This window comes from Gossypium hirsutum, chromosome A06, assembly GCF_007990345.1.
Source record: "Gossypium hirsutum isolate 1008001.06 chromosome A06, Gossypium_hirsutum_v2.1, whole genome shotgun sequence".
In the NCBI taxonomy this organism is placed as follows: Eukaryota; Viridiplantae; Streptophyta; class Magnoliopsida; order Malvales; family Malvaceae; genus Gossypium; species Gossypium hirsutum.
In genome coordinates, this window is record NC_053429.1 from 17601687 (window position 1) to 17624184 (window position 22498).

Consider the following 22498-nt stretch of genomic DNA (forward strand, 5'->3'; position numbering starts at 1 on the left):
TTGATTGGCCAAACCTAAAATTCTGGAAATTTTATGGATGGAAGATATTCGAGTCTATATTTAGGAAAAATTAACGGCAAGTGATTTGGAGTTTTGTAGCTCCGGTTATAAAGAATTTAGTGACCATTGCTCAGGAAAACAGCTCGTAGTGAATATGTGATTTTGTTGTAAACATGGATAAAACTTGTTTTAGTTGCTCATAAGCTATTGATTAAACCCATACTTGAATTCTAAATCGTGATATTGTAAGCTTATGAGTATTCGAATATGAAATGATAGTATGGTGTAAAATTGAATTATTCATTGGGAAATGATTAATGTAGATTCGGCCAAGACAAAGTGTACATGATAGTATATGAGATAAGGCCGAATGGCCAATGTGATGAATGTGAAAGTGTATATATATGTGATAAGGCCTAATGGCCAATGTGATGAATGTGAAAGTGTATATATATGTGATAAGGCCTAATGGCCGATGTGATGAATGTGAAAGTGTATATATGTGATAAGGCCCAATGGCCGATGTGATGAATGTGAAAGTGTATATATGTGATAAGGCCGAATGGCCAATGTGATGAATGTGAAAATGTATATATATGTGATAAGGCCGAATGGCCAATGTGATGAATGTGAACATGTGTATGTGTGATAAGGCCGAATGGCCAATGTGATGAATGTGAACATGCATATATGAGATAAGGCCGAATGGCCAATGTGATGAATGTGAACATGTGTATGTGTGATAAGGCCGAATGGCCAATGTGATGAATGTGAACATGTGTATGTATGATAAGGCCGAATGGCCAATGTGATGAATGTGAACATGCATATATGAGATAAGGCCGAATGGCCAATGTGATGAATGTGAAAGTGTATATATGTGATAAGGCCGAATGGCCAATGTGATGAATGTGAAAGTGTATATATGTGATAAGGCCGAATGGCCAATGTGATGGATGTGGAAGTGTATAAATGTGATAAGTCCCGAAGGGCAATTGTGTCAGTACTAGATCCGGGTTAAAACCCCGCAGGCTTTATGCGAGAATATTATCCTGATTAATGTCCGTAGGCTTCGTGCTCGTACTATATTCGAGCTTTAAAGACCCGACGGCTAAATGCTAGGATTCAAGTAAGACTTTGATATTGAGTATCTGCATTAAGTTACCATCAAATAAGTATTATGTATTCAAGATGTTCAGGTACGTATTACTTACTCATCGGTGGAGTGATTTCGAGGTGAATTATCAGTATCAAAGAGGTAGGTAAATGTGATTAATATTATAACTCCAAATGTGAGAATGATCTAATTGGTAATGGTATGTTTGTATAATAAAGTATGCGATGAAATATTCTTATGTATTAGTGCATATTCTGCCCAAAAGCCTTATGATCTGAGTATGGGTTGGGTTCAGCTAGATGTGCCAGTACAAGGTAAGGATTATGATTTGTAAGCTTACATATATGTGATAAGGAATATGTTGGTTCTTTATGTGCCTATGGTAATTTAGTACTTGTCATGTTGAAATACTTAAAAGTATGGATGTGATTATGAACAAGTGGAAAGGATTATTGAAAGTTGAAAATCGATGAAGAATGTGCTTTGGAAATATTTGACCATCTAGGTCATTATTATTCGAAAGTATATATGTGGCAGCCAAGTGTTGCGTTTAATGATATTATAGATCGAGATGAAGCTCTAGATTAACTTCATCGAATAGTTGAAATGAATGACCAATGATAGTGATTGAGAACACTTTGTTTTGCTTAAAACTTACTAAGCATTAAATGCTTACTCCGTTCTTTGAATCTCTGTTTTATAGATTTTGGTTCGTCAGCTATCAGACTCGGGATTATTGAAGTCGAAGTCGCCCACACTATCAAAACCCTTTTGGTACACTTTTGGTTGAACTCTGAAAATGGCATGTATAGGACTACCCTTTTTGTTGTGGGTCATGGACCCTTTGGATTTGTATAATTTTGGATAGCCATGCGAAAATGGCTTATATATGTTTGAGCATAATGTTATAATCATTTGGTATGGATATGCTTAACAAGGATTGGCCATGGGAATGGTTAATCACTATCATAATTTGTGCTATTTATGCTAAAAGGGCTAGTTGAATCATGGAAACTATGAAATAGGTAAAGTCTACCTTAAAGGCAGATGCTGATAGCAGTAGTGATGTAGATTTAGAAAATCACTAAAAATAGTAGGAATGGAATTAAATAGTGAATAAATTATGCAAACGAACCTTGATGAATCTATTTTCATAGGAAAGTAACGAAACGTTCATATGAACAGTATATTATGAGATGCCAAAGTTTTCGTGAGACAGGGCCAGAACGGTTTCTGGATTCCCTATTCCGACTTTGGAAATTCATTATAAATTAACCAGAGATAATTAGAAGTCATGCCATATATTAATAGATTCCTTTTTGAGTATAGTTTCTATAGAAACAAACGACATCAGTATTGAAGCCCTGTACAGGGAGATATCCAAGTCGTAATGCGCAAATGTTAGTGTAGTCGATCCCTGTAACATGGGATACTTTGACTAATAAACTGTACTAATTGGCCCGACCAAAAATTCTAGAAAAAAATTGTAGATGCATATATGAGTCTAGTTTCAGGGAAAAATCATGAAACTGATTTTCGAGCTGTGAAACTCAAGATATGATTTTTAAGGCGACAGTGATGCAGTTAGCCAGCTTGCCTGGAAAATTTTAAAATGGATTGTGCAAAGAAGTGATTTAAGTCTGCAAACCCCTCGTGTCCAACTCCGGCAACGGACTCAGGTACGGGGTGTTACAGAGTTAGATTCAGAAATTCCTCCTACAGACATCCACGTAGCTCGCTTCCACATATTTCCCCTGGAAAGCGATCTTGAAGAACTCCTAGGTCAGACGTTTGGGCTGAGTGCCCTCCTTAACAGTAAGCCACCATTGATAAGCCTCATCCATTAACAGTGAGACTGCACCCTTTAATTTCTACTCTGGGGTGCAGTCTAAGTCATCCATGATCCTCTCCCTGACCTCAATCTAGTACTCAGCCACATTAGGGGCAACTCTAGTGACACCTCTTAAAGAGCTCAGCTCCATTGGACCGTAGTCGTTTCATAACCGACCCTCGGCCCCCAGATCTAGTATTGGGCTCAGCGACCCTCTCCAAAATCCTTAGCATAGCCTAAGACAATGCGCCATCCCTAGCCGTGCGATCTTGAGACCTGGTCTCAGTAGCGACACTAGCGTCTCACTCATATCCAAATTCGGTATGCTACCTAGTGAAGAGGACTCAGCTCGAGCTCCTCTGCAGCCTCTACCTCAACCTCTAGTACCCCGTCTGCGGATACTTCGTGTGCTCATTGTCTAATCATGTTTATCTGTATTAAAATTTTTATGAATCAGTTACAGTTCTAGTGTTTATTAACAAATGTTTTATGTAAAATAGTATCGATTATTCAGAGTTCATTTCATAAATCACAGTCTCACTACAGTTTTCAGTTTCTCTACAATTTTCAGTATACACTAACTAAAGTGTTTTCAGTACAATTTACTACCTATAGTAGTTTCAGAAAATACTATCCGTAGCAGTTTCAGCTTAAAACAAATCACAGTGTAGAATACTTACAAGATCGACACCGGAGACTCGGTGTACCACTTACTTAGTAAAAACATTTCAAATGATTTGGAAATCAATCAATTTGTCGAAAGCCTATTTTTTTTATAAAACCCATAATCCACAGCCGGGTTTTGCAACTTGACTCTGATACTACTAAATGTAACACCCTAAACACGACCAAGACTTTATGGCTATATCTGGCAATGTCACCCAATAGTGTTTTTGAAACCTCGTTCTTACGATTAAAGTATTCCATGTTATTATATTTAGTAAATCTTTGTTAGAACTTAGGAAGTCGTCTTTTTTAATTTAAAACATTTGTTTTGAAACATCCCTTGTTGCGGAAGCTTTAATAAAACAGTTTAACTGATCATGCGTTTAGAAAACACTTTAACTTTTTGAAAACCGAATTTCCTATGATCAGTAGATATAAATCCATAAAGTAAAAATAAATAAATAAATAAAACCCAAATTTAAAACCAAAGTCCCAGAGGGTTCTTAAATTACAACCGAAATAATCAATAATAATAAAATTATAAATTGTAAATTGAAAACCATGAAGTCCAATAATTACTATGGTCACCGCTGAGTCCTCCGTCGCACTGATCCGTCTAAGTTTGGGGATTACCTATGCACATTAAACAAAAAGGGTGAGTTTGCGTAAACGCAGTGTGTAATCCTATAGAAACAAACAAACAATCAGTATTCATAATGCACAGTTGAACAGTCTTTGGCCTAAGCCCTTTTCAGTATTAGTAACAGTTTGGGCCTTAGCCCATCTCAATATAGTGTCAAAAATGTAGTAGGGCCTTAGCCTATCACAGTATCAGTAGCAGTAACAGTTATGCAGTAGTAAAATCCTACCCATCCAGCCTCGACACACCATCTCCGTCCAACCCTACACTCTATGTAGGGATATAATCAACCCACCCATCCTTACACTCCAAGTAGTACTGAATGTGGCACAAAACAGTAGTTTACAGCTGAGCTGACAGTAAATTAGGTTTAAAGCCTTTCAGTACACTTCCTCCAAATAACAACCCTCAACCCAATGTAATACAATGCAACATACAATGGATGATATGCTATTACGCAATTTCAGTACATATATTCAGTTCAGATATTAACATGCTCAGTACAGATATCATTCAGTCAATTTCACACATTTAGGGGTCTAAGTAGCGCTTACCGACCTTACAGTAGGTTCACAGTCGACTTGGGTGACCCATACAACCTTAGAAACATTTCGGTAAAAATGGGCTCACACGCCCATGTGATCTGCCCATGTGGCCCACTCGGCCTAAATTGGCCTTGACCGTGTGATCCATTTTTAATGTAACCCATGCTAGCTAAATATTCATATATGTTTTCACTATTTACTTATATGTTCATTTAAAGCTGTCTACTTGAGTCATTGGCACTAAATTATTTATATCTTGAGCTACAGAATTCCAAATTAAAATCTGCTTGATGTTTTTGAAACTAGACTCAAATACCTTTCTACCATAAAATTTTTAGAATTTATAGTTTGTCAAATAAGTACAGTAAAATCTTCAAATTTATCCCTATTCTATTGTTTGACAGCTTCAACCTTTCCTTACTAAAAAGTATTTATCTATTGATACGGAATCTGGATGAAGTTTCCATTTATTTCTATTGAAAATAGACTCATTAAAAATTTAAACATATAAATTTAAGCCCATATTTAATTTTTTTTACAATTTTTGATGATTTTCCAAAGTCAAAATAGGGGAACCCGAGATCATTCTGACCTTGTTTGACAAAATTTATTATATTTCATAATTTAAAATTCCATTGCTTACAGTGTTTCTTCCATGAAAAACTAGACCAAATAAAATTTAATTTCATATTTTATTCAACCTCTAACTCAATTTCCACTATTTTTGATGATTTTTCAAATTTTGACTACTGCTGCTGTCTAAAACTATTTTAGTGCAAAATGTTGATTTCCAAGTTTATAACACCCTTATTTCCTTTCTCTACAATTTTTTTCTCATCATTTTCTCTTATTTCTCTTATTTTTCAACAGCAGTAATTTTGACTTTTTGCTGAATCCCATTTTCTGCATTTCGGGTACACACCTGGTATCATTTCTGATTCGTAAGCACTCCTAAACCTCCAAAACCTAAAAATCGACCAACATATCTCCAGATTGATCACTTAATTCATTTTTAATCAACCAATTTCGAAAGGAACTTGACTGAAAACCTAAAAAACCCTTACCTCGCTTGAGTAACCACGACTTCACACAGTCACAGCGTCGATTCAAAACCACCAGCCCTTTGATTAACTCCTAAATACCAAAAAAGAATCTCCCTTTTAGAGATTAACCAAGAACGATTAACAATAGACAAAACGTTACTTACCGAACACGCGTAACTAACGATGAAAAACTGAATCAATTGAAAAAAAAAGAAAGAAATGGAAGGGGAAAAATAATGGAAATTTTGGCAGCAATTAGGGGAAAGAATTAACAGAGGAGAGAAAAAAGAAGAAGAAGAAAACGTCAGAAAAAGTTTGGGGAATTGGAGAGAAAACCGAAACTCGATTATTATTATTTTGCAACAAAAAGATAATCAGATTATTCTCTGATAACCTCTGCCCAATTATCTCCTAAAATCACTCCCTATTAAGCCATTAAAACACAACTACTCAAAATTTTGCCCCAACACAATTCTTAGCCGAAATTAGAGCAAAAATACTGTCTCCACACCATCACAAAGAATTGAACACAAGACCTCCAACAGTCCACTTAACCATCAAACCAACAGCCCATTTTAATATAAACTTACTAACAATTAAACTTAAGCCCTTTGCACAAGGTTAAGGCTTTATTTATAAAAATACCAAAATTTGCCCAAATAAGGCTTGAACTTAGGACCTCTTAAACGCACTTAGAACACTTAATCACTAAAGCAGATACTCAATTGTGTGTCATATATACACGAAATCAAAAATTAAAATTTTGAGGCGTTACAAAAATCATGAAAAATTTAAACCTATCAATTTTAAAATCCAAATTAAGCACTAAAAAGTTAACAACGTTACCTTTAGTTAACGAAATATATAACTTTTATCAAATACAAGTACTAAATTGGACAAAAGAATAATACATATATCTCTTACAAAAAAAGTGCCAAACTTGTATAACAAATAATATAGAATAGTGAATTTTGAGAAAATTATGTTATTACTTATTTATATTTTAATTTTTATATTTGAAATGATTAGTCTTAACATTGATTCTTAAATCAATTTATATAATTCACAAGAGAGCGAATAAAAGAAGTTTAGAAAGGAAATTTGTTTAAATATGATTTATTTTTAATTTCAAATAATGTTTTTAAATGGTTGATGTGCTCATGTCGATTTAAGATTTTGTATTCGTCCCATAGAAAATACTTTTTATAGATTTTGAAATGCATCTAAAAGAGTTTATACATATTTTTACTTAGGGTTGAATGAGGATATGAGTCCGATCCAAGAGATAAAATATTTTTTTAAAATTTTACATAATTAATTTACATCTTAATTTAATTGATAGACTTTTAACTTGGTTAACATCAATATTATTATTTGCGTAAAAAGACATAGATTTGATTATATTAAAGTACATTTATTTTTTTATTTAAAGTTTAGAGGGGATTATAAATAATTTTAAGCATTATATTAAAAAAATCTACATGCTAATTTAAAAATTACTTTAAAATTTGCATCTAATTGTAAATAATTATAATGAATTTAATTTTGATAATTAATAAAAAAATAAGATAAAACTGATTTAATAAATTCAATATTTAATTTAATGATAATTAAATAAATTAAAAATTGTGAAATACCCCGGCGATAGCGGGGTGTTGATGCTAGTTAATATTTTCTAAAACTATCTTCAATCCTATGGATCATAATGTATATATTAGCTTTGGTAAAATATATTATGCACACGATATTATCAAATATAATATTTTTTATAAAAAATAATCAAAATAATCTTCATTATAGTATAGTAATATAAAATTTTAAGTTTAAATTCAAATTATAAATAAATATAACAAAATTTTAAAGCTTAATATCAATGGAAAATAAAATTATAATCTATATTAATTTTTTTTATGAGTTTACACTTCAATTATTTTAAAATAAGAATATTATAATAAAATTTTATTAATTAATTTGATGTAATAGTTTTAAATATGTGTAAGTGATAATTTAATCATGAGTTATTTTTAAAAAAATTATAATCTTTACTATAAAAATACAACTATAAAGATAGAGATATTTATAGATGGATTGAAGTCAAAATAACTACCTCTCATGTAAACTTTCATATGTGAAAGCGTTGTTTTGGAATTCTATGTCCACTTGAGGAAAGACATCACCAACAAAGAATTCAAGAACTATATGAAAGTCTACATAAGAAGTAGTTACTTTGACTTCAATTCATCTATTATATGCGGCTTTTTGGCAGTAATTAAACAGGAAGACGAGTTCAAATATGATTGGGACAAGATCTCCATTGTTTTGATTAGTGAGTTAGAATAACCTAGGGCAAAATTACTGGAATACTTAGCTCAAACTTTAACAAAGTTTTACGTTGTTCCTCACCAGCTTGCAATTTGCAATTGGATGACATCATATGATGCTTCAATTGGAAAGGTTGTTGGTCTCATCTTCAATAAAGCTGCTAATTCTACAAAGCTTATTTTGGGCACACGATTTTTAACCAGAGTATTAAACATGCTGAGACTGATGATGTTCGAACTGGACTTCCATTTCCTCTTTGATTTATCAGGAAAAAGAATGTAAAACAAGCGAGAAATTTTCTAGATACTCTTCCACATGAGCTGAAGTACAACATTTAAAGTTCGACACTGGGAGCCATTTTGATGATACTATCCGGTTGTTGCTCAACCAATAGAATATACTGGGGAGGAACGTAATGTTGAGGATGTTGACATGACTACCTCAAATACCGCATCTTTTTTGGCTTATGCAAGGAGAGCTTAAATTTAGAAGAATCTGAAGGTTGTACTTAGAATTTCTTAACTCCCTCATTTTGGGCATTAACAAAAAAAAAAGGTTAAGAATGAAATACCCCTCACTCGATTTGATCACAAGATTCGAGCTCCAGAATGACACATTCATTACCGAAACACTTACAAATGAAAACATTGAAATAAATCATTTAAACATACAAATATTTCATAATTCCAATCATTATATGATAAATAAATTTTTCCGAGACTTAATCTAACGTATGAAAACTTAATTGTTAAATTGAACATGAAATAGGGTCAACTTGCAAAATTCCAAAATTATTGAATAGGTATCAGTACCCCTAAAAGATACTGATACCAAATTTAACTTTGATGTTTGAAAAATTCATCTTAAAACAACAAGTATTGATACTTGACTTATGGTACTGGTACTTTCTTACAAGTATCAATACCATGTTCTAGTATCGATACCATTTTATGATTTTGTTTCTTTTGTAAAAACCAAACAAGATAAAAATGTATCGATACCCTTGTAAAGCATCGATACCTTGATATAGAGTACAATACTTTAGTACGGTATCAATACCATTTTGACCTTCTGTTTGTTTGAAAGATTGATTGAAAAATGCTAAGTATCAATATCATTACTAGGGTATTGATACCTTAGTACCAAAAATATCAAAACTTTCATTTTGGTGACCATTTCATGCTCAAATCAAATTCCATCTAATTGACATTTTAAAGTACATCTCAAACCTACATAAAATGCCCAAGACACATATACCATTTCATCATTTAACCATGACCACAATTGAACAATTCAACATGTCTATTTAAAGTACTAAACACATCTAACAACTTAGTAAAAACACAATTTATCCTTAATGATTTCAAGCCATTGAAACCACATATAACCATACCATCTCATGATCAAAATCATACCATTATGTATTCAAATTTTACCATTCAACTAGACATATATATAGGGCCTATCATATTACCACAACACACTTTATACATATGGACATTAAATTTTCAAAATTCAAGCACTAGACAAGGATTCAATCAAACTATTCATTCACTAATTAGTACATAAATATAGGCACCTAAGTACATGCTACAATACCGAGCTTAAAATGAGTAGAAGCTTACCAAATTGATAAAAGGATAGTGTGACCTTCGTGAAGTCCAATCGACGAGTTCCGCAAACCGACTATCTACAGAAGAGGAAAAGCACTAGGTAAGCATTTCAAATTATTAGTAAGTTCAAAGGTATTAAAAAGGTAAACTTAGCTCAATTTATAAAATAACATTTCAACTAAATAATTTGGTAAAGATTATCTAACATGGCAAATCACAACAATAAGGTGAGTTTAATACCATAATCCATCATAAATGTACCAATTCATAATACATCAATACTTAAATTTCAAGTGCTTAAGCATGAATACCAAATTTTAATATTCATCTCACACGTTAACACTTTAATTGATCATCAAATACATTTTTGAATTATTTATACTTCTCATTTCGTATTACCAGTATTACTCGATGAAACTCATTAAAAAAACTTAAATATACAAGTGTGAGTCACATCAGAGGCTCTTTCAAGTGAAACATATAATTGTGTTAGGTTAACCATCCAAGCTAAGCCTTTATATCGGCACATCAGAAAGCTTGGCCAGAGCTATACATATACATGTTAGGTTACTTGTAAAAACTTGTTTTGCAATGGTGTTCGAAACAGTGATTTCGGGACCACAATTTTGATGAGTGAGCCCATAAATGTTATTATTAATATTTACATGTTAAATATGATGTTATTGTGAATTTTGATTTTATAGATTTTATTAATTGGTTAGTTAGTCAATGTACAAGTGGTTCGTATCGAAAGTTAGTGGTTTTGGAAAAAAGAGGTTTTGGGATCTCATTTCCATAGAATGAGCCCGTAAATTATATTATTGAATATTTATAGAGTTATTATATGGGTGAATTAAATTTTGGTTAGATAATTTTGTTGAAATAAGGACTAATTAATGTACAAGGACTAAATTGTAAAAGTGGTAAAAACTAATTGCTATAGATTATTAATTGCTAAAGGACTTAATTAGTATTTAAACTAAATTTAACATGGCAATTAAACCAGGATGGATTTGAGTGGATGGTTAGTGGATTACTGTAACAACCCAATTTCAGTGATGCTGGCAACAGTGCTTACGGGACCACAAATTTGATGAGCGAGTCATTAATTTATTATTATAATGTCTATGGTATTATATTAAGGTCGTAGTAAAATTTAGTTAAGAAAATTTGAAGTTTACATAGTTAATTAAGTGAAAAGGACCAAATTGTAAAAAATGTAAAAGTTGAATTCTATTACTTAAAGTGGTCTAATGGCTATGAAATCTTAAACTAAAGGACTTTTATGATAAATAGACTATTTAAGGAGATAGTGGATGTGCATGGATAAGATTTTAATGAAATTATGATAGTTTTTAAAGGTTAAAATGGTAATTTAAAAATTAAACTTAAAACAAAGGAAATTAAAGCATGTATCATCTTTTGTTTTCATCTTTAACCGATTTTAAGAGAAAAAAAACTCCATGGATGAGTGCTTGGTTTAGCTAAACTTATTCCAGTGCATGGTATGTGTTTTTCAACCCGTTTTTAATAATTTTTATGTTTTTGAGTCTATTTTAGCTTAATCTAGCTAGCCCGGGGGTCAATTTGCAAAAGAATTTAAAATTTGAGAGCTTTCCATGGATGTTTTTGAATGATTTTTGATGTTATTTGATAGATTATGAAACTTTTTTGAAAAATAAACATGTTTTGTTAAGTGATTTTTCATGAAATTTAGAATTAGGGATTAAATGGTTAAAAGTGAAAATCTATGGGTTTTAGTGTGAATTGTTGATAAATATGAGTTGCTCTAGGTTCCCTTACAACATGGGCTAAGTTTGGATAAATTTGAAATGGTTAGATTCTAAGTTATGAGCTTAAGGACAAACTTGTGAAAAGCTAAAGTGTTAGGGGCAAATTTGTAATTTTGCATAAATATGATTTATGGATTAAATTGAACTATATAAATACTGAATTGAAAGAAAATATTTATTTAGATCAAGATAAACCATATACGGGCTTAAATCGAGGAAAAGCAAAAGCTTAGGATTAGCTCAACTAAACTACTACACCCTAACTATTGAGGTAAGTTCGTATGAACTGTAATCATTTTAGTGTTATCTAAATTGAATGTTGATTATGTTGTTTTAATATAAATGAATCAATATATAAATGTATCAATGCTATGATGAATTGACGAATAACGAGTCCCAATTGAACTTTAAGAATTTTTAGGATACAAATGACATGTCATTAGGGATTTCATGTTTTGAGTGCTGGTCTTGAATGTCCTACTGATAGCTGAGGTCATGCATTTGTTGCAGATTCTCCACAGCTCGTGTGAGCATTGATGTAAAGGAAAAGTTACAGTTATATGTAAAGGCACACTATATGTGAGGTTTTCCCGAATATCCGATGTGATTCTAGATGGTTCAACAGGTAAGAAAAGGGAACACAATGATAAGTATGCAAATGGATTAAATAATGACCTTATAAAAGGATTTATGAATTAAATGATGTTATTACATATGGAAATTTACATATCACATGGTTGATTTCATTTGCATCATGGTCAAGTATACTAACTTGTGAGTTAGTGATGTTGTTTAGGCTTTTATTAAGCTTATGACATTGGTGATGAATTATGTTTAATCTTTGAATTGTATAAATGACACGGTAAGTTATGTTTTGGTTTATACAAGCATACTAAGCACTCGTTGCTTACGTAGTTTTTTTCATTTGTTTTATAGATCATCGAAAGCTTGATTTGGTTGGAAGTTCATCAGAGATCTATCACACTATTCAACAATCATTTTGGTAGTTTTTGAGCATTTTATCCAAGGTTAATAATGACATATATAGGCCATTTTGAATGGTATTTAGTGAGTGTGTAATTGATATTTTAGTATGTTTGTGCTTTGAAGTTATGTATGGTTGATGGATTTGTAATGCTTGTTAAGTTATGTCATCTTGACCACTTTTAGCTAATTGAAATGCATGGTATATTGTTATGCTTGTAATGGCTTGAGAATGGTCAATTGTGATATGTATTGGCAGGTATTTGAATTAGGTTCTTATAGTTAAAATATGGCAATGTTGGCATGTTTATGTAATTGATGTTTTGATGCATTTGCAGTGCTTTAAAATGACATATTGGTTAGGTGATTTAGGATGTTTGAAATGGTATTTTATGTGTGTTTGGAAGGTGTTTAAGTTCCTTGAAAGTGTGCACAAATGGATGAGTAGTTATGCATGAATTGGTTATGAAATGGCTTGATTTTAGGAAAAATTTTGGGTTTACACGGCAGCCATGTGTCATTTGTGAGTTTCTTAGTGTTCAAGTCAGTGAGTTACACAGCCTAGCACATGGCCTAGCACACAGGCGTGTGTGGCAACTCAGAGAGTTACACGGCCTAACACACGAGCATGTGGGACATCTCAGTGAGTTACACGGGTGAGGACGCGGGCAGGGACACGGTTATGTGTCCCTTATTTGAAAGTTACACAGCCTAGGGTGATGTCACACGGCTTGGCCACTCGGCCTTGTAACCTCTATTTCCAATTTTTACAACTTTTTCCTAAACTTTCTATTCTATTTCAAATTAGTCCCGAATTGCCTCAAAGTTATTTTTAGGGCCTCAAGGGCTCAATTTAGGGACAAAATGCATGTGATTGAATGAATTCTAATATGTTTAGTTTATTTAAATGTTAAGATGTTAAATGTTTTTAAATTGTATGGTAATGCTCCGTAAACCCTAATCCGGCGATGGTGACGGGTTAAGGGTGTTACAATATTACGTTGTTTAAACATTAGTAAAAAAATAAAATATGTAAAGTTTATGGAAATAAAATTTGGTAATGGAAAGAAAGAGAAAGGTATTGTCTTTATCACTTCTTCTAGCATCGATTCTAGCATGAAGAAGAAGCCATAAAATCGGCCAAGGTTTATAAATCTCAACTCTTCAATTGGTTAGTATAATTTAGTCCTTTTCTTATAGTTAATTTTTAAAACTGTGAAAGTTTATAAATATTTTCATTGTCGAATCTTGAAGCTTTTGGTTTTATTTGGTGTGATTCTAAGCTTTGATATAAAAAAAGGTTTTAATTTGTAAACTAAAAATTGTTAATTTTGAACATAGGGACTAAAGTGTAAATATTTTGAAATTGTTATGAAATTTCTATAATTATGGATAGTGGTGGGCTATAGAAGGATGAAATTGAGATTAGTTTTTAAATCGAGTTTCAATTTTGAAAGTTATAACTATTTCTGTAACACCCCTTACCCGGCCCAGACGTTATGGCCAGATCCGACATGCCACATCGAAGCATTCAAAACATTTCCGATCCAGAAAGAAAACTTACTGAGTGTTTTAAAAGATGATTTCATTATAGGTTAAAGTGAATGGAAGCTGTGCACCAGGTGGGAAACCGAAAAAGAGGAGGTGAGTCCATCGGACTGCTTAAGTACCAAATTCCCTTCGGATCCAATCCTAGACATGCAAACCGCCATTGCCATACCTTAACGTCATGTATATTTCTAGGAAACCGATTTGATTAAGTCCTTTTTAGGAAAAAGTGATTAATTTTGGAAAATATCTTCATTGCGGAAGCTTTGCCTGTTTTCGTGTTATTTTGAAATCAATTACTGTTTTTGAAAACGCGCCCTAAAGCTATCCAATTTCAACAGTTAAATATAAATATTACCTATCTTAATAAAACATATAAAAACCATCAAAAATAAATAAGCGGCCTTATTACATTTAAAAGCCCAAAACCTCAAATGTAATTAAAAGGATGTCCAGTTCACTAGAAGAAAATCAAACTTTCAGAACGGGTGGCCACTCCAAATCCCCTCACAGCTCCAAGCCCACTATGGTTGGGGATTACCTGCGTGGATGAAAATAAAAGGGGTGAGTTTGGAGAAACTCAGTGTGTAAAATAACCCAACCATAGTCTAAATCAGCTCAACCCACAGAAACAGAATAAGTTGGCCTAGCCCAGAACAGAAATTCAGAATAAAGCCCATAGGCCCATAACAGAACAGAACAGATATTACATGTTTATGCAGAAACCCAACCCAGATTCATCCATAACACCCCCGTACCAGCCTTACACCATGTGGGGAGACTACTCGACCCACCCAACCGTTACACACCACAGAAATTGCAGCGAGGCTGCCAGATATTGTGACGAAGTCACCAGATACAGATATTGTGGCAGAGCCACTAGAACAGATATATGTGGCAGAGCCACCAGATCAGATAATTGTGGCATAGCCACCAGGACAGATATATGTGGCAAAGCCACCAGATCAGATAATTGTGGCATAGCCACCAGGACGCTTCCTCCATAATATAACCCATGTCCCCATGCAACAGATATATAATCATGGCATACATCATACAGAATCAGATCGTCATGCTTTTCAGTCAAAATTAACCCTAGGGTATAACGATAATTTTGCACCTAGGGGTATAACAGTTATTTTCCATACATAGGGGTATTATAGTAATTTAGCTACTTTTAGGGTTTTCATGCATATCCTAACTATTTACGTACTATCAGAACACTTACCGCGCATACTTACCGAATTGGGCCCGTTGGCCCATGAACCCGATCTTTGGCCCATTAAGCCTAAATTATCAAAATGTACGAAATCGCGCGTACTGCAGTTTATTACTTTAGATTACCAAATATACAAACCCAACTATCTTACGAGCATTCGCACACTTGCAAATTCCCAAAATACCGACTTTTCGGCATTTCGGCTTTTCAGCTTTTGCCAATCTAGTCTATGAGAGGGTGTCAGTTACACACCTGTTTGCGACGATATGCTGACGAGATCCACACACGAACTGCCTACAATTGGATTACTAACACGTTAATCTAACTATTCAAATACGAACTACGTATTAACCCCTTACAATATTCGGCCAACCACACCTACAGATCATAGTAAGCTTATAAGAAATCAATAAGCAACTCATTAACAATTTTTTTGTCAATGTTTACCACATAATCAAAATTTCACTGCAACCTGTCTTCCTAAGCAATAGTCACTAAATCATTTATAACTGGAGCTACGAAACTCCAAATCAAGTGCAGTTAATTTTCCCTGAAAATAGACTCATATATCTTCTATCCATAAAATTTTCAGAATTTTTGGTTTAGCCAATCAATACCAGATTTTTCTCAAAGTTTCCCATGTTTCACTGTTTGACTAATCTGACCACTCTTCATTACGAATCAAATTTCTCATTGTACAGAATCAAAAATATGTTATTGTTTATTCCATTTGAAACTAGACTCATTAAGCTTTAATTACATAATTTATGCAGCTTCTAACTCATTTCCCACAATTTATGGTGATTTTCCAAAGTCACGTTACTGCTGCTGTCCCAAGCAGATTTATTACCAAATCACTCTTTCACACCTAACTTGCATGCTTGTTATTTAAACATGTATATCACCAATCAATCATCACATATCTATGATTTTACTTAAGTATAATCTCCATTTCGTCATTTTAAAGCACAACATGTTAGCCGATTTTCCCCTTAGCATCTAAGGCACATGCATGCTCATTTGTTTGGCTCAACTTCACCTATCTTCCATTTTTCATCAAAAGAACATGAAACAACAACCATTTCCTTCATTTTAATTCATGACTAAATGCTCACAACACAACTCAAAACCAAAATATGCTTCAAGAGTTAAGGTAGAATCAAGAAGAACTCATGAACATCAAGATAGAAGCAAACTACCATGAACTTACCTTCAATTTTCTTCCCCAAGTGACCGAACATTCAAGAGCTTTCTCCTCTCCTTTCTCTTCTCTAACTTTCGACTATGATGAACAAAGATGGACAAAACTTTGTTCTTTTCACCCCTTTTTCTTTTAATAAAATTTCATATTTCATCCATTTAATTCTTTAATACAAAAGACATGAAATGCCCATCATGGAACATTTACCTAAACCATTATCATAGAACATTTACCTAACCCATTATCATGGAATATTTACCTAATCCATTATCATGGAACATTTACCTAACCCATTATCAATTTGTACCATGAATTATGGATATCAAGTGCTCATATTGTCTACAACAACATGATGGCTGGCCACTTCATGTAAAATGGGAGGTTTGACATGCAAATCCTCCTATTTTGCACTACTATTTATTTGGCCACTACAAATTAGCCTATAGCATTTTTCAAACATTTTCACATAGGTCCTATTTCATAATTTCACTCACAAATGACAAAATCAAAGCATGAAATTTTGCCAACATTCACAGAATTCCCGAAAATTGAGGCGTTACAACTCTACCCCCTTTAAAGAAATTTCGGCCTCGAAATTTACCTGATCCAAATAGTTGAGGGTATTGTTGAGGCATAGTCTCTTCTGATTCCCAAGTAGCTTCTTCCCTTCCATGATTACGCCAAAGCACTTTCACTAACGGGACAGATTTCCTTTTGAGAACCTTAACATCTCGAGCCAATATTTACACAGGCTCCTCCTCAAAGGTCAAATCAGTCTGAACTTCAATTTCTGCAACTGGCAGGACATGAGCAGGGTCAGAACGATAACGCCTTAACATAGAGACGTGAAAAACATCGTGAATCCTGTCTAACTCTGGAGGCAATTCCAACTAATAAGCCACTGGGCCTACTCGCTTCAAAACCCGATAAGGCCCAATGAACCGCGGACTCAACTTGCCCTTCTTACCAAACCTTAATATCTTCTTCCAAGGAGAAACCTTTAAGAAGACCATATCACCTAATAAGTACTCAATCTCCTTACACTTCAAATCTGCATATGCCTTTTGCCTATCAGATGCTTCTTTTAACCGGTCCCTAATTATTCTGACCTTATCCTCAGTATCAGTTACCAATTCTGGTCCAAGAATTTGTCGCTCTCTTAGTTCAGTCCAACAACTAGGTGTACGACACCTTTGTCCATACAGTGCTTTATATGGTGCCATTCGAATACTCGCCTGGTAACTGTTATTGTACGCAAACTCCGCCAATGGCAAGTAGTCCTCCCAACTCCCATGAAAATCGATGATACAACCCTTTAACATATCCTCCAAAATCTGACTAACCCTCTCCGACTGTCCATCTGTCTATAGGTGAAAGGCAGTACTGAAATCCAAACATGTACCCAATGCCTCCTGCAACTTCTTCCAGAACTGAGATGTAAACCTAGGATCTCAGTCGAAAATAATTGACACTGGCACTCCATGTAGTTGCACTATCTCTGCCACATACAACCTAGCCAACTTTTGCAGGGAGTAATCAGTATGAACTGGTATGAAGTGGGCAGATTTTGTTAACCTATCCAACACTACCCACACAAAATCTTTTTTGGTGGGTGTCAAAGGTAGCCCACTCACAAAGTCCATATTGACTCTCTCCCATTTCCACAATGGAATTTTCACCGGTTGCAGTAATCCAGAAGGAAATTGATGTTCAGCTTTCACTTGCTGGCATGTCAGACATTTCCCTACAAACTCTGTTACTTCTCGTTTAAGTCCAGGCCACCAGTACAATTCTCGCAAGTCGTGATACAACTTGTTCCCTCCAGGATGCATGGCACAAAGTCCTCCATGAGCTTCCTTCAATATTGTCTGCCTCAAATCAGAGTCCTTCGGAACACAAATTTTTCCTCGGAAACACAAAACTCCTTCGCCATTAACCCAAACTCAGAAGTTTCCCTTTCCCTAACTTGTTGGAAACGAGCGACCAAAGACTCATCGTTCAACTACTTTTTCTTAATCTGATCCACCTAGGTTGGCCTCACTTGCAACTCAGCCAACAGACCTCCATTATCATACAGACTCAGACGAGCAAACATTGCTCTCAGATCAGATACAGTTCTACGACTTAGAGTATCGGCTACCACATTAGCCTTGCCTGGGTGATACTCGATCGAACAGTCATAATCCTTAAGCAACTCAATCCATCTCCTTTGCCTAAGGTTCAGCTCCTTCTGAGTCAACAAATACTTAAGACTCTTATGGTTAGTGTATATAATACACCTTTCTCCGTACAAGTAATGTCTCTAAATCTTAAGTGCGAATATCACTGCTGCCAACTCCAAATCATGAGTCGGATAGTTCCCCTCATGAGGCTTAAGCTATCGTGATGCATATGCAACCACCTTACCCTCTTGCATTAACACGCAGCCCAAACCCACGTGTGATGCGTCACTGTACACAGTAAAATCCTTCCCAGACTCCAGCTGAATTAACACAGGTGTTTCAGTCAGAACTTTCTTTAACTTCTCAAAAGCTTCCTGCTACTTCTTAGTCCATACAAACGGTACTCCTTTCCTTATGAGTTTTTTCAAAGGTGCTGCCATCACAGAAAAACCTTCCACAAACCTTCTGTAGTATCCTGCCAGTCCTAGGAAACTCCGTATTTCTGATACTGACCTAGGCGGCTTCCACTCCAAAATTGCTTCAATTTTCTGAGGGTCCACCTTAATCCCCTCAGCAGAGACTGCATGTCCTAAGAAGGTTAGCTCCCTCAACCAAAGTTCAAACTTGCTGAACTTCACAAAGAGTTCTTTCTCCCTTAACACTTGCAGCACTATACGGAGATGCTCATCATGTTTTGCTTCAGTTTCAGAATATACCAGGATATCATTAATAAAGACGACTACGAACTGATAAAAAAAATGGTTGGAACACACGATTCATCAAATCCATAAATACTGCAGGAGCGTTCGTCAGTCCAAATGCCATAACCAAAAACTCGTAATGACCATACCGAGTCCTGAATGCCGTCTTATGGATATCTGCCTCATTGACCCTTAAATGATGATATCCAGATCGAAGGTCGATCTTGGAAAATACAGAAGCTCCTCTAAGCTGGTCGAATAGATCATCAATTCTTGGCAGTGAATACTTATTCTTAATCGTCAGTTTGTTCAACTGGAGATAATCAATGCACATCCACATCGTACCATCCTTCTTTTTCACGAATAGCACCGGTGCTCCCCATGGAGACACGTTTGGCCTAATGAAGGCCCTATCCAACAACTCTTGAATTTGAGCCTTTAACTCCACTAACTCCTTCGGTGCCATCCTATACGATGCGATGGACACAGGCGCCGTTCCAGGCAACAAATCTATTCCAAACTCAACTTCTCGGTTCGGAGGCAATCCTGGAAGCTCCTCTAGAAAAACATCTTGGAACTCCTTTATGGTCCTAACCTTATCCACTGTCAGTCCCTCCTCTTCTGACTGACTTACAAATGCCAAATAGGCCTCACAACCTTTCCGAATCCACTTTTCAGCTCTTAAAGCCGACACCACATTGGACAAATAATCCCTTCGCTCACCTATCACCATAACCTCCTCATCCTTTGTGGTCCTTAACACCATTCGTTTAGCAGCACAATCCAGAGTCACCTTATGCTTAACAAGCCAGTCCATTCCCAAAATGAGATCAAACTCTCCGAACGATAACTCCATCAAATCTTCAGGGAAAATCCTACCTTAAGTTTCTAAGTGTACATCCCTATACAGTTTGTCTACCCTAACCGAGTGACCCAAAGGACTTAGTACAGATACCCCACTCACAATCTCCTCAGAGTGCACACCCAACGACCCAAATATAGCACATGCAACATAGGAATGAGTAGATCCAACATCCATCAAAGCAGTATACGGCATGCTAGAAACCAAGAACGTACCAGTTATGACGTTAGGTGCGTCGCCCTCCTCTCGACGACGAGCTGCATACACCAAAGATGGCTGTCGAGCTTCAACATTTCTGACACCCCTGCCAGGTGCCCCCCGACCTCGATCGTTTCCATTTCCACCCCTACCTTGTCCACGTCCTCTCGGTGGTTGGGATCTACCCCTTACGGGTTGAACAATCTTCTGTTCAGCAACTTGAACCTGATCAGCTTTCTGAGGGTAGTCCCGTACTCTATGCTCCATAGATCCACATCGGAAACAAGCACCAGAGCGTTTCTTACACTCACCCAAATGTACCTTACCACAGTCTCCACAGATTGATGGTCTGACCACATTCATCGGCACTGCTCGAACTGGTTCCTCCACTCTTACTCTCTTAATAATCCTATTTGCACCACCCAAGGGTCTTGAATCCCTCCGGAAATGGTTTCGATCCTTCTCCTGATTTTGCTTTTCAGCACGCTTAACCTCCTCAGCGATCCTTGCCTTCTCCACCAAGACCGCGAAGTCTCGCTCCCTCTGCGAAGCGATCAACACCCTGAGGTCATCTCTAAGACCATCCTCGAAGCGCACACTTTGCTCATACTCCGTAGCAACTATGCCTACGGCATACCGGCTCAACCTCAGAAACTCGGCTCCCTTCAGCTTCTGCTCGACAGAGCAGTTCAAGTCATCCATAATCCATTCTGTGGCTTCCAACCAATATTTCGCCACATTTGGGGCTATACCAGACACGCCACTAAAGATCTCTGCTCCGTTAGCCCGAAGTTGTTTAGAAATAGATCCCCAAACTCCATTGCCCGTACTTACCCCGGCAACCCTTTCTAGAATATGAACCGTTGCCTGTGACAGGGCATCATCCTCGGCACCGCAGTCATGAGACTCTACCTTTGTTGTCGGTGGTACCGGTGCATCCACCGCCGGCATATGTCTCGAAGACGAAGATCTCGCTCGAGTACTTCCTCGGCTCCGTCCACGGCCTCTTGTACTCATATTGTATTATCTTGATTACGAATTTTTATGTATCAACTAATATTCCAGTGTTTATTATAGATGTTTTATGAATCAGACAGAAATTCAGAATTTGTTTTCGCAGAATCAAAGTCTAGCTACAGTTTCAGTCACTTATCAAATTTTCTTATGGTTTCAGTATCGTCCTAGCTAGAGTATCCTAATAGGGTTTCAGTACAGACAAATAATTCAGGAGAATATTCAAAAAATTTCAGAGTAATACTTATAGGCTTGGGCCGGAGATTCAGAATGCCACATTCTAAAGATTTAAATTTTGAAAATTGCGTTTTTCGCAATCTTTATAATTTTTTTTATTTTTTTGAAAATCTTTGTTTTTTTTGTAAACCCATTTCACAGCCGAGTTGTTGCAACCTAGGCTCTGATACCACTAAATGTAACACCCCTTACCCGGCCCAGACGTTATGGCCAGATCCGACATGCCACATCGAAGCATTCAAAACATTTTCGATCCAGAAAGAAAACTTACTGAGTGTTTTAAAAGATGATTTCATTATAGGTTAAAGTGAATGGAAGCTGTGCACCAGGTAGGAAACCGGAAAAGAGGAGGTGAGTCCATCGGACTGCTTAAGTACCAAACTCCCTTCGGATCCAATCCTAGACATGCAAACCGCCATTGCCATACCGTAACGTCATGTATATTTCTAGGAAACCGATTTGATTAAGTCTTTTTTAGGAAAAGTGATTAATTTTGGAAAATATCTTCATTGCGGAAGCTTTGCCTATTTTCGTGTTATTTTGAAATCAATTACTGTTTTTGAAAACGTGCCCTAAAGCTATCCAATTTCAACAGTTAAATATAAATATTACCTATCTTAATAAAACATATAAAAACCATTAAAAATAACTAAGAGGCCTTATTACATTTAAAAGCCCAAAACCTCAAACGTAATTAAAAGGATGTCCAGTTCACCAGAAGAAAATCAAACTTTCAGAACGGGTGGCCACTCCGAATTCCCTCACAGCTCCAAGCCCACTATGGTTGGGGATTACCTGCGTG

At 35.5% G+C, this 22498-nt stretch overlaps 1 protein-coding gene across 1 annotated transcript; it reads right to left on the reverse strand.

Annotated features, from left to right (window-relative positions):
* Positions 1-4256: 4256 nt before the first annotated feature.
* Positions 4257-21147, reverse strand: LOC121230480 (uncharacterized). The gene is made up of 3 exons (XM_041115375.1): positions 21076-21147; positions 20515-20988; positions 4257-4298 (listed from the first exon to the last, which is right to left on the reverse strand). The coding sequence occupies exons 1-3, from the start codon at positions 21145-21147 to the stop codon at positions 4257-4259; spliced, it is 588 nt and encodes a 195-aa protein (XP_040971309.1).
* Positions 21148-22498: the final 1351 nt, after the last annotated feature.

Coding starts and splice junctions, on each gene's coding strand:
- LOC121230480 (XM_041115375.1), bottom strand. CDS start 21,147: ATGGATGACTTGAACTGCTCTGTCGAGCAGAAGCTGAAGGGAGCCGAG. Junction 20,989..21,075: donor TGAGGTTGAGCCGGTATGCC/GTAGGCATAGTT, acceptor ATCGCTTCGCAG/AGGGAGCGAGACTTCGCGGT. Junction 4,299..20,514: donor AAGCTCGACAGCCATCTTTG/GTGTATGCAGCT, acceptor TTGTTTCTATAG/GATTACACACTGCGTTTACG.